The sequence below is a fragment of the Lithobates pipiens genome, unplaced genomic scaffold (assembly GCF_037356315.1).
Source record: "Lithobates pipiens isolate NorthernLeopardFrog02 unplaced genomic scaffold, aLitPip1_a1.2 Scaffold_8, whole genome shotgun sequence".
NCBI lineage: Eukaryota > Metazoa > Chordata > Amphibia > Anura > Ranidae > Lithobates > Lithobates pipiens.
Genome location: NW_027507903.1, coordinates 164,275,057 through 164,290,071, shown reverse-complemented (window position 1 = coordinate 164,290,071; position 15,015 = coordinate 164,275,057). Strand labels below are relative to the sequence as shown.

Sequence of the window (15,015 nt, the reverse complement as noted above, 5' to 3'; positions counted from 1 at the left end):
CACAGATTTGTTTATATATTTTTTTATTTACCTTGCAAAGCTGTCCTATTCGTGCATGTGTGGCCTTTCCTGTATGTTCACCATCTATTGCATTTTCACGAAAGAAAAAGTAGACTTTATCATCTTCTGGGTTGTCATTTTCTGGTACTAAATATGCACCAACAAACCTGGGATCTGGAAAGAATAAGGGCACATTTTTATTTTTCCATAGATCAATATCCACTGACAGGAAATATTCCATGAGCAGCCATATACCACCACTTTTCTGATTACCATGGTATGGGATACATCAAAAAGGAAAACAAGATAAAAGACAACATATGAAGCCTTGCCTTAAATGGCCTTAGGTCAGATTTCAAACATGTTTTAGTCTTTATAGCTATAGATGTTGGACCTTACCTTTATTTCCACTCTTTACCCTTTCCTTTTCATGCTGGCCCTCTAACTTTTATTTCTTGTTTATCTTACAATCTGTTAAGGATGGCATTTAGGAATATATGTATTGTCCTTTTCTTTGGACATTGTAATATTTATAATTATATGGAAATGTAATAAATACGTTTGCATCCCCCGACCTTACAGGTGTGTAGGTTTGGCATGCTCAAATTTCTTTGCATAATTCTTGAAAAAACCCTGCATTAAAAGGGTTACTAAACCACTAACCCCTGCTAAACAGGGGTTAACTGGCTAGTAGGGGGCCCACCCCATGAGAGACTCCCTGTACCTTTTATAGGCATGTGAATTAGCATTATTGGTGATAATCTATACAGATATGGAGGAGACTGACCTGTAGCCCTGGATAAGACAAGAGACTGGAGAGGAAGGGCAGGTGATGTGACTGAGTGAGTAATCCCCCATCCTTGTGATACCCAGCACTGTAAATGTTTTGGTCCGAGCACACACATGGCACATGCTGGGAATAGGTCCTGTATATCCATGCCCCCTCCTTCCATTTCCTCACATGAAACCTCCAGCTGTGTTTTCTGTGCCCCTGGTGTGGATGGCAGAGCCAGCTGCATGCCCAGACAGGATCTGCAGGAAGCAGCTGAGGGCAAAGGAGACAGAGAAATTGATGGTGGGAGTCTCACCCCTTTCTTTCGCTCTCTTTCACCCCCTCTTACTCTCACCCTCCTCTCTCTCTCTTTCAACCTTCTCTATCTCCCACCACTTTTCTCCCCCACCCCCTATCTCTCTCACCCCCTCTCTCTCTCTCTTTCACCCCCTCGCCCCATGATCTCATATTGTCTGGGGGCCCCATGTGTTGTCAGTCCAGCAAGCAGCAGAGTGGTTAATACATTTAAATTGAATGTCTTTAGTTTACTGAGTGGCATATTATTAAATGCACAAAGACTTTATTGGACTAAGACAAATGGGCAAAAAGCCCTGAAGGCCGTATCAAAGGTTACAATAGGAAAAAGGATTTTTAAAGGTACATTTTGTTAAAGCATGTCATTGATGAGAAACATCAGGAGGAAGATAAGTGTTCAATGAGCAGAAGTCCTGATGCTATAGGGTAAGCATTAATCTTGGAGCAAAATTGCTCATGATCGGGAAATCAGTGACAACTGTCAGTCAAAAAGGTGACCTTGTGTGGAGGGACTAACAGTCTAGTGGGTAACTCCATAAGGGAAGAAGGGAAAGAGGAGTAGCAAAGTCAAAAATGGAGGGTGTGGAAAAGAAGATCTAGAAGAAAGGGATAAGAAGAAGGAGGAGGAGGGGAGAAGGAAAATAAAATAAAAAAAGGGAAAAAAAATTGTAGAGGAGGGGGAAGGAGGAGCTCACCGCCAACTTCCCCTATGTCCTTGCCATCTGTGCTGAGCACTGCAGTTACCCGGATGCGTTCGATAATAGCATAGGGATGAGGGACATCTGTCCCAGTGAATGTTTTCTTGAAAAAGTACTGGTTCAAGGGGAATTACCTGTAAGACAGATACATTCCGTAACTGTTTGAAAGTGAAGCCAGCAGGGTTAGTTCTTTGTGAATTTTGAGAGATCGCGGTGTAATATAGAGATTCATTCTTCTATCTCTGCTCTTTTGTGAAGTCTCAAGAACCCTTGCTGGGCAGTTGGGTCTGAGTGAAGCCCCAAAGCACTGGAATAAAAGCTTGACTGCATTCACTGTATGCATTACCAGTGATTTGAAGTATGAACTCCTGGAGAGGGAAGGGTAATGCAAAAGGAATTGGGCTGCAAAGAAGTCTAGCGTGTAGTTAGTGACCAAAGAAATTATATGGTGAACTTTGAACCAGAGGGGCTGGGGGTTGGAAAGGCCCACCAGATATGTATTAGGGAGCCTAATTCTGAACCACATCTACAGAAAAGGTTGTGTGTGTAATGTGAGAACTTGTGGATCTGAATCAGCATTCTGTAACAATGAAATTGCATCTTGTAGCCATTTTCCTGGACTGTCACCTTTACCGCGCCTTTGTGGAAGTAGGAATGCATTTCAAGATCTCCTTGCATAAGTCTAGAGTCAGGACTTTTTCCTAAGACAAGCATGCCTTGCTTGCCTTTAGTGATTGAGCACTATAGAGGAGCATATACTGTATATACTATAAACCAAATGTTATTGAGGTGTATTTCTAGAGCACAGGGATTGGAAGGGAGTAAGATGATGGACCTAGAAGTTAATTTGGTCTGAGTTCTTGAGAAAGTGGTGCAGTTGAACCTAGGTCCAGGGAGGGAATGATTGTCATAACATTAGGGAGGCCAGTGATTGATGGCTCAATAGAACTGTTTAGCCAGGATCCATTGTTGGGGCCAAGATACTAGAAAGGAACTGCCTTGACATCCCAAGGGGAATTCAGGTTTGAGGTGGAGGGAAGTCAGAGGGCTGAGGAGTCCATGAGTTTCTTGCAAACCTCTCGGAAACATCTTGTGGTGGGGCCCATGAAAGGATGGTCCATTAAGGTAGAGGGGACATGTCTGAGAGCCAACCAAGGCACCAACCCTAAAGACATGTGGACAAAGGTGCTCTCCAGTCTTTAGCATGTTCATATATATCAAAATTGGTATATAGAATTATAAATACTATATATACTGAGTTTTATATGTTATAGGTTAAATCAATGAGCAGAGTGCTATGTGTGTAAAGGGTGTACCCAGCATATACAAAATAGGTAGGCCTATTACTGCTGCAATAACTTAAACAGTATTTTTTCTCGTTTTGCATGTTGAAAATAAAGCTACTTTTGCTAGAAATCGTGACACGGAGCATTTTAGCTCTCCAACGTACAGTATGTTGTATATTCATTTTAAAGAACCATGCTAGTGTGCATACTCTTTTTCATTTATTATTTCAAACTGCTGAAAGCTGAAATAAAAAAAATCAAATGAAGGATAACCAGGTTTATAATACTGTAGGTATAATTAAAATATTTAATAGTAAAATAAAATATATGATGAAACAAAATAACTGATTTTCATCACATACCCTGCTTTGCTAGACTAGATGTTTATAAGGCATATATATATACTGTCCACAGTTGAACTAAAACACAAGCCTAACACAGTAACACATACAGACACATATATGAAAAAGAAAAACACCTGGATAAAGATTTTCGAGTAACAAAGATGATTCATGTTTTTTTTTGGAAAACGGTATTTGGGAATCCTCCATATTTCAAGAAAAAAAAAAACACAATCAGAAATATATCTAATTTTAAAACTGAAAAGTGAATTAGTTAAAATGTAAACAAATTACATTTTGCCCACCATTTTTACAGTTTAATTGGTTACATTAGCTTTAGACAGAACATTTGAATCACTAACTTAATTTAGGGTGGTAGTAAAGTAATACTAGATTTGCCAAGCATCAAGTCCAAAGGAAAGGGAGGAAACAAGAGAATCCCATTAGTGGTTGCCTGGCTAGGACTCATTTGGCATAAGGTAAATGTTCAACTTACAAATCTCTGTATGTGAAGTATTTGGGTGGCATCCCTATTTACTTGTGATGTACAATGACACCACACATTTCTTGTTCACTTGACTTGCCAAAATAGACATTGACTGATTACTAGCTGAATCTTTCCTGGTGCCTAATTCATCTTTCAAGCACAATGAAAACTCATTTGTAGCTACAGCTTGCTACAAAAGCAACTGAAAGCATTTATTTTTATTCATTTCCCCGGCAAAAAACAATGAATGCAATGATGGATTTTCTTTTTCCAGGTTCAGACAATTTGACTTTGTCTTGACTTTTTCTATTTTGCTTTTTATGACTTTGTTTGCATTGTTAAGCACTTGAGACAGGATATCTGCTATTTAAAGTATCTTGGTCATAATAAAAGCTCTAAAAATCAATCTGCTTTGTAACTCCTTCACTCATTGGTGTTTTACTATTCCCTATAAACTCATAAAAATTACTACTTGTGCCAGAATGACCAACAATTCATATTTCCAATGAATTCCACCACCTGGTTCTTAATCTTAAATGAAACTTGGAAGGTGTTCAAAATTATTTAACAGAGCATGTGCTAATGTAATGGACTCAGAGGGTTAACACTTCCGGTTTCCATTATTGCTAACAAATAGCAGATCATGATCCAGAACATTTTCAGCATACAGGATTTTTTCTTGCTTTGGAAAATCTAACAGGAATTCCTTATTCTCAAGGTTTCTAAAGCCTCGTACACACAATCAAATTTTCCGACGGAATTCTGCGATGACAGGCTGTTGGTGGAAAATCCGGCCATTTGTATGCTCCATCAGACAATTATTGGCCAACTTTCCGTAGACAAATGTTGGACGGCAGGTTTATAAATTTTCCCACAGACAACGGTCTTTTGACAGATTTTCTGAGCATATGTACACAAGTCCATCAGACAAAAGTCCAAAGTACAACCATGCATGCTCGGAATCAATGCTTATCAAACACAACATTAGCAGAAGGTGCCCAAAGGGTGGCGCTAAAGAGCCAACAAACCACATAGTACCTCACTACGTTCGTGTTTGTTCCCGGCCAAAGCCCTTTGAACAAAAGTCTGCCGCTTTTGATCGTGTGTATGAGGCTTAATATGCTCAAAATCTCTACACGTGGCAACAATGTCAATTTAAAGTTAATAACATTTAATAATAAGAAAAAATTGAATAGCTTGATTCACTTTTGAAAAGATATTAAAGCAATGCAAAAAGAAAGTAATACATTCTAAATATCAGTTTAATTCTGGAAAAAAATCATCTATGTAATGTTAAACAGTGTATACAAGATAAAGAAAGGTGTGTACAAATGGAAGAGCTATATTTAGTCTGAAGATTAGGATTACTTTAGTGGGTACATAATGTGTTGGACTTGCTTACATTAGAAATTAAGGCAAAAACGTTTTACACTTTGGATAACATAAGGGAGGATTATAACACCTGCAGGTTTTATTCCCATTGGTGTCTCATTAGGCAGATTTCCCTTCACTTTTGTTCCATAGCCACAACAGAAAATTTAGGGAAATCCATGGTAGTTACCGAAATCTGTTTCCACTCTACTCCTGTTCAGGTTAAAACTCAAAATGTGGGATTTTCTTTCACTTTCAGTGATATAAATAGTTCAATAATATATTTACCCCAAATAGTTTGGTAAAACTCAAACTCTCATATAAGCAATTCACATCCACTAGCACATTTATTAGTGTCAGAAGACAGTCGCAAGACTACGGTTTGCAAGCACTGATGGTTAGAAAGGGTGTGCTTGCTGAAATTGGAATTAGTGTCATTAGTTATGCTTTCACTAAACAGATCTATGGTCAAAATGTAAAATTATTATATTCATTTTCACATTGAATGTCAAGTATTTCTGGCCAACTTGTATCAATCAGAAGAATCCTTAAGTTTGTGAACTTACTTTGAGAGGATCCCCGCACATTCACCTCCATGCATTTTGTGTTCACTATGTTCTGTGAGTAGGCACTGTTGTGTGCACTGCTGTGTCACATATCTCACAGAGCTTGCCTTTTGAACTAAGGAGATGCTAAGAGTAGGAGTTTCAGGAGGTTTGGATCAGTAAAGGAATCACTGCTTGCAGGCTCAAAGGTACCGTGGGATATGTAGTCCTTGGATTATGAAAATAAACAGTAGAGGAAAAGTTGCAAAGCATGCAGGGAATCCAGGAAGTTGTAGAAAACTGTATTCTACTGTATTATAGAATACTGTGTATTCTGGGACCATAGAACTCGTTTAAGGATTTGTCATACACTACCTGACAGCTGATCAGCAACTTGATTCACTGCAAGCAAGTCACTATCTAGCCAAAACGGGGAAGCTAGTTGTTTGCCTGCATCCTGCCAATTACTGTTATCTGTCTGTTAAGACCACCACAAACTGTGACTATTTGAAAAGCTGGTAGCATAGGTTCTTCAGTGTCATGATGTTTAGAGGTTAAATCCCAATTAAAGCTTTAACAAAAAAAACACATAAAATAATTACCTTCACAGTGTGTAAAATGTTTTACATTTTTTACCATGCTTAGTGTCTAAGTGGTTAGCGCCTCCACCTATCTGCACTAGGGTCATTGGTTTAAATCTCAACCATGGCACTACCTGCCTGGAGTTTGCCTGTTCTCCCTGTGCCTGCATGGGTTTCCTCCTGGTACTCCTGTTTCCTCTCACACTCCAAAGACATGCTGGTGATTTAACTCATTTCTAAATTGCCCCTACAATGCTTAGTGGCTAAGTGGTTAGCACTTCCAAGTTACTTCCAATCACAGCTGATCACAGTGTAAATAGGAAGTGCCGGTTATCGGCATTCCTTGCCTCACGCTGACAGAGCGTGAGTAGAGGAGAGATGATAAGCGGCTTTCCTCAGTGGGGACATCTGTTAATCAGTGCAATGATTATCAGTGCAGCCCCATCAGTGATGCCTGTCAGTGCCCACCAGTAATGCCCACCAGTGATGCCAATCAGTGCCCACCAGTGATATCAATCAGTGCCCATCAGTGCTGCCTTCCATTGCCCATTGGTGATGCCTGTCAGTGCCCATTAGTGCTTCCTATCAGTGTTGTCTATCAGTGAGCATCAGTGCTGCTCATCAGTACCCATAAATGTTGTCCATTGGTGCCACCTGTCAGTGCCACCTATTGGTGCCCATTAGTGCTGCATATCAATGCCTCCTCATCAGTGCCATCTTATTAGTGTCCATCAGTGCCACATCATCAGTGTAGCCTATCAGTGCACATCAGTGCAGCCTCATTAGTGAAGGAGAAAAATTACATATTTACAAAATTTTATAACAGAAATTAAGAAATTCATTTTCAGTCTTTCTTCATTTGTTTAGCAAAAAAATAAAAGACCCAGTGGTGATTAAATTCCGCCAAAAGAAAACTCTATCCGTCTAAAAAAAATTATAAAAATTCTGTTTGGGTGCAGCGTTGCAATTGTCATTCATAGTGCGACAGTGCTGAAAGATGCAAATTGGCCTGGGCAGGAACGGCTATAAGTGCCCTGTATTGAAGTGGTTAAATGGTAACCTGCTGTACAAATTTTCTTTGATATATACATGTACACACGTACAGTAAAATAAGGCTTGCATCAAACACTGTAAATAAGAAAAAGTCCGACCAATACAATCAGCTCTTGACAAGGAATAACAAACAAGCAATGCTTTTCTTAAAAAGACGAGAAACAGAAACATGGAGAGTTAAGATCAGATGAAAGCAGCATGCCTTACTTAGTCTGTCTATCTTTCAGTCTGTTGTAAAATATTATGTCATATTTGAGCCTAAGTTATATTTTATGTTTGGAACCTCCAGACATCAACAGTGCATTGCATGTCTGAGAGCCTTTCAACTGTACTGAGCAAAATACCTACGCTAATGCTGCAAAATGCCTAAACAAGAACATATGTGTGTTTGTACTCATTTTACAAACATTAGACACTTTTTCATCTTTAACGCATCATTAACTTAACAACAGAACTTTGAAAATGCTCTTTACATGGTTTATTCCAAACAATAAAATAATGGCCATAAATGAACAATTTTCAGACTGAAAGAGTTATTGAGCAGTTCATTTTAAACTGCAATTGTCAAAATGCCTTCCCTGAACTGAATTCCCAGACATGTTCTTTGAAGAGATTACCGTCCTTGGTTAATATTGTGGAGTGATTTTATTGTGGAATAAATGATCATACAGGGAAGTGAATCAAAAAAAGAAATCTGTCACCATTGCAATCATGGGGTCAGAGGTTCCCCTAAGCCTGATAATCACTGCTTGTTATCTTCCTGACCGTATACACCTTCTGAGAGCACATTGACTGAAGTCATAGTTACAAGGAAGAAAATGTCAGGCTTCAGGTGCCTTGGACCCCTTGACGTGCATCCTTATAATAGTTAAAGATTGAATATTGATATCATGAGTCCAGTTGTGATTGGTTCCTTTAGAACAAAGAAATTACTTTAAGAAATCATTTAATTAACTTCTATTGCAAATTGCTGCAAATAATTAGCAAAACAGTGATCTTTAATGACAAAAAATTATAGCCCAAAGGCTAACACTGTGCTAGATATATAGAATATAAGATGCAGCTGCTAGGACCTGCAAGCCAGATACAAACTAAATAGCTATAAATTCAAAAAAATAAAGTGCAGCGCTAATACAGTTAAAATTGTGTAGGTGAAAAAAAGACTGGAAAAAGGAAAATTAATGAGGAGTCCCAAATGCACAGTCCATGTATGTAGGAGAAAGCAGAAACCAAAATGTGTACTTCATATAGATGGAAAAGCCACAGATAAGTGGAAAGGTGATGATCCTTCACATAAGTTAAATCCTGTTCTACACCCAGGTGAGCGTAAAGCCACATACACACGATCAGATTTTATGATGGGAAATGTGTGATGATAGGCTGTTGGTGGAAAATCCGACCATTTGTATGCTTCATCAGACAATTGTCAGATTTTCCGTAGGCAAATGTTGGATGGCAGTTTTTTAAATTTTCCACGGACAAATGTGATTTTCCGAGCGTGTGTGACAAGTCCGTCGGGACAAAAGTCCACAGTAAAAACACACATGCTCGGAAGCAAGGACGAGCCAGAAGTGGTCGGTCTTGTAAACTAGTGTTCGTAATGGAGAATTAACAATCGTGACATGGCAAATTATGAAATCTCGAAATGCAGCGCACATTCTCTTCTTCTTTAATAGGCTAATAATGAAGCTTCTTTGCTGGTGATACTGATGGAGTTATTGCAAAAAAATGTTTTTATTTTTCTAGTGATATCAAGAATAATATTATTATGCTTTTTTTTTTTGGGGGGGGCAAGTTACCACAACACCATTATCCCGGAGTTTTTAAGATCAAAGACACAACTATGTTGGTGTAATTTTACATTGCATTTTTTTAAATGTAACTGCCTACTGCCTACTTCCAAACTCTCACTTGAAGTAAAACACATAGCCAAGTATTATCCTACACAATTTTTTTATTGTGGATTAAAAAAAGCTATCTGCCAATAGAACTTAACCAAAAAGTGCATTCTATGCATCCAAAAATTATGGAAAATATAACAAATCAAATCATTATTATTCAACCAAAAAATAAAATAAAAGCCTCATGCATGTGTCCTGCTTCTTAACCACTTGACCATTGGGCACTTAAACCCCCTTCCTAACCAGACCAATTTTCATCTTTCGGTGCTCTCACACTTTGAATGACAATTACTCAGTCATGCAATACTGTACCCAAATTAAATTTCTGTACTTTTTTCAAACAAATAGAGCTTTCTGAGTATTGGTGAGTATTGGCATAGTATTGGCGAGTATTGGAAAATATTGGCAGATTATTGCAGTGTTGCAGAGTATTGGTAGAGTATTGGCAGAGTATTGCACAGTGTTGCAGAGTATTGGCAGAGTACTGCAGATTATTGGCACTGAGCAGTGCTGTGGGCACTTCACATCCAGCCCACAGTGCTGCTGCCATCTCACCCCCTCTCCCCTTCTCCCCTCTCACTGTACCAATTGGTAAAGAGAGGGGAGGGAGGAACTTGTTTCATGATGTTTACAAGTGATCACGTGATACACAGCCACTATCAGCGGCCGTGATCTGTGATCCATGATGCGCCGGGTACGGAGGAGTCATGGAGTCATGGATGTTCCTGGGTGTGCGCCCCAGGGGGCACACGGGAGCAAGATTCTGGGAGGACGTCCATGGATTCTTCAACATGTGTGGTTGATGAACAGCTGTTCAGAAATTAATTGAAAAGCATAAAATGAAAAGCGCAAACTAAGAAGCGCTAACTGAAAAGCATGACATGAAAAATGCGACTCAACACTCACCAAACTTCTACTAACACAAAATTAGCAGAAAGAGCCCAAAGGGTGGCACTAAAGAGCTGAAAAACCATGTAGTACATCACTACCTTCATGTTTATTGGCCGACAATTCATTGCCGTTTGTATGTAAGAAAATATCCAGGCACACGCCTTCGGACAAAAGTCTGAGGTTTTGTCTGCGGAAAATCCGATCATGTATATAAGACTTAAGTAATCCTGCTCACCAGCTTTCTGTGACCACTATAAAATGCTCTCACCAAACACAGGGAAATAGGTCTCTCCAGAAACCTTTGGTAGTGGCCAGGATCTCGGAGACTTATGCTTCCAATGCCAGTTTTAAGAAATCCTGAAGCTCTAATGCCATGCTTCCTTCCTAAGAGGTCTAAGCAAAAAAGCTCATGGGAAGGAAACGTGGCATTAGAGCTCTAGGATTTTTTAAAACTGGCCTTGGAAGCATAAGTCTCAGAGATCCTGGCCTCTACCAAACAATTCTGGGGAGACATGTTTCCCTGTGTTTGGTGAGACCATTTTATAGTGATCAGGGGAAGCTGGTAAGCAGGATTACCGTATTTATCGGTGTATAACACGCGTCGGCGTATAACACGCACCCCAAGTTTAGGAGGGAATTTTAAGGAAAAAAACTTTTAGGAGGGGAGTTTAAGGGAAAAAAAAAACTTACATTTATATGCCCATCAGTGTCATCTGCAGCCTTGTCCACCATTGCAGCCTTGTCCACCATTGCAGTCTTATGCAGCCTTGTCCACCATTGCAGCCTTATGCAGCCTTGTCCACCATTGCAGCCTTATGCAGCCTTGTCCACCAGTGCAGTCTTGTCCCCCATTGCAGCCTTATGCAGTCTTGTCCCCCATTGCAGCCTTATGCAGTCTTGTCCCCCATTGCAGTCTTGTCCCCCATTGCAGCCGTGTCTATTTTATTTTATAAAAATGCCGCCGCCGAGATACAGAGCCGAATGTGTATCTCGGCGGTGTGCGGTAGTTCTCGGCGGGCCTCCGGCGCCTTCGGCTCTTCTCAGGCAGCTTTCGGCCGTTCTCGGAAGCTTTCGGCCGCCGAGAAGAGCCGAAGGCGACTGAAAGCTTCCGAGAACGGCCGAAAGCTGCCGAGAACGGCCGAAGGCAGCCGAAAGTTGCCTTGAAGAGCCGGAAGCCACCCAGAGGCTCAGAATTTCGGGGGATCAGCGTATAACACGCACCCACGATTTTCCCCTGCTTTTAAGGGGAAAAAAGTGCGTGTTATACGCCGATAAATACGGTACTTACTCTTACTCTCACCTGGGTGAGAAGGATCATAACCGTTCCCCTTACCTGTGGCTTTTACATCTATATGAAGAACAGATTTTTTTTTCATCTTCCTTCTTCATACATGGACTGTGCATTTGGGACTCCTCATTAGTTTTCCTTTTTTAAGTCTTTTTTCACCTACACAATTTTAACAGTATTAGTGCTGCACTTTATTTAATATTTTATAACTTTAGTGATTTTTAATGCTTGCAGTCCTGGGGTATCATAATTTTCATGACGTTTATAAAATTACTACTACCTCCACAAAGATTTAACACCAACTTATATGGTGAACAACAGTGTAGCTGACAAAAAGCTATACAACCTTCTGCGGCCTGCCAAACTTTATTTTCTGCAATGTATACAAACTATCATAAAAAATAAGTGATTAATAAATTATTTATAGTAACAGTAGGATGACTACAAAAGCAGTAAAGCTAGCCATAGATAGTTTAATTCAGCCAGCAGTCTGAATGAAAAAAACAAACAGATTCCTCCATCCATTAAAGTGAAGTGGATGAAGGAATCCCCCACCCAAAAAAATTGCATTCTGAATTAAAATACACTGATAAGCAGCTGCAGATCGATAAAGGGGGTCCAGCTTGTCCATATAACAGAATTCAATGTAATGATTGCCTGTTGGACGGGGACAGCCTCACATAGATCAAAAATGAACCAGTCTCTGCTGGAATGGCTGGATTCCAATCTGTCTATGGCCAGGTTAAATGTTTGTAAAAACCGGTTGTTCAAATAATAAAATAAAGTTGCAGTACCACAATAAATTACTAGGACAATGTTCAAAAGTGAATATCTTTGCATTTTGCTGTTCACAGTACACAGGTCATGTACAGCAGTGGTCATCAACCCTGTCCTCAGGGCCTACTAACTAACAGGCAAGATGTTATGTATTACCTTGGGGAGATGCAGACTAGAATGCTGCAATCACTGAGCAGCAAATGATATCACCTGTGATGTATTTCAGTTATCTTGCAAACCTGGCCTGTTAGTGGGCCCTGAGGACAGGGTTGATGAACACTGATGTGCAGTATATAGCTCTAGAATATTCTGCATCATTTTTAAGCTGAATAAATCACAAATAAAAACATACAAGGATTGTCATACATCTGTTACAATAGATACATATGGACTACCATCTCTAACCTCCTTCGTAAAAGCCCAGTTGCCTGGCTGGTGTATTTTAACAGTCTGTTCATTTCACAGCAGTCGTTGTGCTTTATGGCAGGGATCTTCAAACTACGGCCCTCCAGCTGTTGCAAAACTACACATCCCATGAGAAATTGTAAAACTCTGACATTCACAGACATGACTAGGCATGATGGGAATTGTAGTTCCTGAACAACTGCAGGGCCATAGTTTGAAGACCCATGATTTATGCTCTGCATAATGGAAGTGCTGGTGTGAGTTGTATAGGATAGGTGGTTGGTTGTTACAATACATTGTAGTGTTTATATTTTTCCTTCTTTTAGCTTCATTGTACTTTTTTTCATAATAGCACATGTGATGCGTTGACGTGCGTGTCTATGTGTCAGCAACTCTGCATTTTTACACAATGCACAGCAACACCCATGTACTGCGTGAACAAGCACTCAGAAAACCATTGCTTTTTTATATTTTGTGTTGAGCATGCATCAATCAATGATGATGATCAACAGAGCTCATTGAACCTGGGGTGAACAAGACCTAACATATTAACTAATAACCAAAAGGTGAGAAGCCATCTAGAGCTTACAACATAAATGAAATGGTGGAGATATTATATGAGAAACAAGTCATTATGGCAGAGATTTACTAAAGCTGATGCATACAGAATCTGGTGCAGCTCTGCATAGAAACCAATCAGCTTCTAGGAGTTATTGTCAAAGTGTAATTGAGCAAGCTGAAATAAGAAGCTGATTGCTTACTATGCACAGCTGCACAAAATTATGTGTGCACCAGTTATAGCAAATTTCACCTATAAATACAAAGAAACAGCCTTAATAAATTATAACTAATAATGGTATTTTGATGCTGTATGAACAATTCAGCCAGTGAGGTGGCATGATTAAGATAAAGCACAGTTGGGCTAGACATTAGTGAAAGGTGACAGTACTTGCAGGAGAAGTATGACAGGGGATTTTGAGCTATATTTAGCACCGTTTTACTGTCGTTTTAGCGGCACTATTCGGCCACATGCAGGGCGGTTTTAAACCCCGCTGGCGGACGAAAAAGGGTTAAAACCACCCCCATAGTGCCACTGCAGCAGCACTATGCCGGCATTTTAGCGGCGCTGCCCCATTGTTTTCAATGGGAAGGGACGCTTTAGGAGAAGTGAATACACCGCTCCTACAGTGCTCCAAAAATGCGGCTTGCAGGACTTTTTGTACCGTCCTGCAAGAGCACCACTCCAGTGTGAAAGCACTTGGGCTTTCACACTGGAGACACAGGAGAGGTGCTTTACAGGCGCTATTTTTAGCACTGTAGCGCCTGTAAAGCACCTCAGTGTGAAAGTAGCCTAAAAACTCATAAATGAAAACTCATTTATTCAGGGAAGCCTATCCCACACCCACCTAACAACTGTCCCCGAGCCACCCCCATCTAATCATTCTCTGCAGCTATTACCTTTTGTACCATCACCCCCTCCCTTTAGAATGTAAGCTCTACGAGCAGGGCCCTCCTGTACCTTTTGTATTGTACTTTAATTGTGTTGTCCTCCTTATACATTGTAAAGCGCTGTATAAACAGTTGGTGCTAAATAAATCGTGTATAATAATAATAATAATAAAAAAAAGTCTGATCTCATGTGTGCAGTTGGGTTGATATGTTCTAGGATAACTGTGAAATGGAGCACCTTGAAATTTGTTATACCTTTAAAAACATATGCATTAAGGTTTCTTAAGATGGTATGACATCACTGTTTTAATTAGTAGAATTTATATACTTCCTTATTAGGACTGCATAGAATCAGTTCCCCTATATGTTACTAGTACAACAGGATAATGAAAAGCAAAAGATGTTCAAAGAAGGGTGATCTGATAAAAAGAAGAAATACCAGGGTAAAATAAAATATACTGCGCAAGTGTACTTTGTAATAAATGATTCTACGCATTTTAAGGATTACTAATATTGAAATTGTTTATGTTACATGGCATAAGTATATAACTTGTCCTCACATATACTGTGACATGGAAAACAACATTGATTGCAAACCCAGACGTACTATGGACTAGGCATCACATTTGAATTTCTGAAGACGTATCCAACAGTCAAACCTCTTTAGCATCTTTTTTTGTAACCAGCTAATGAATGTAGGGATCATTTGCATATCATGTGGGGTTCCATTTGCAGCTGTATTGTATACACACACAGTGCAGCAAGAATCAAGTGGGATGGTCAAACTCAATGGACCATAGGGCTCTTCTGTCTCTCTGTTACTATAGTTATTTCACACTTAACCTTCATTGCTGC

At 39.7% G+C, this 15,015-nt stretch overlaps 1 protein-coding gene across 1 annotated transcript in view; it reads right to left on the bottom strand.

The window, feature by feature from the left end:
- Positions 1 to 15,015, bottom strand: part of SEMA3A (semaphorin 3A) — a 308,087-nt gene that overhangs the window by 95,258 nt on the left and 197,814 nt on the right. The window contains exon 7 of the mRNA XM_077469953.1: positions 32 to 174. Within this exon, the coding sequence (XP_077326079.1) occupies positions 32 to 174 (143 nt within the window). The remainder of the gene's footprint in view (positions 1 to 31; positions 175 to 15,015) is intronic.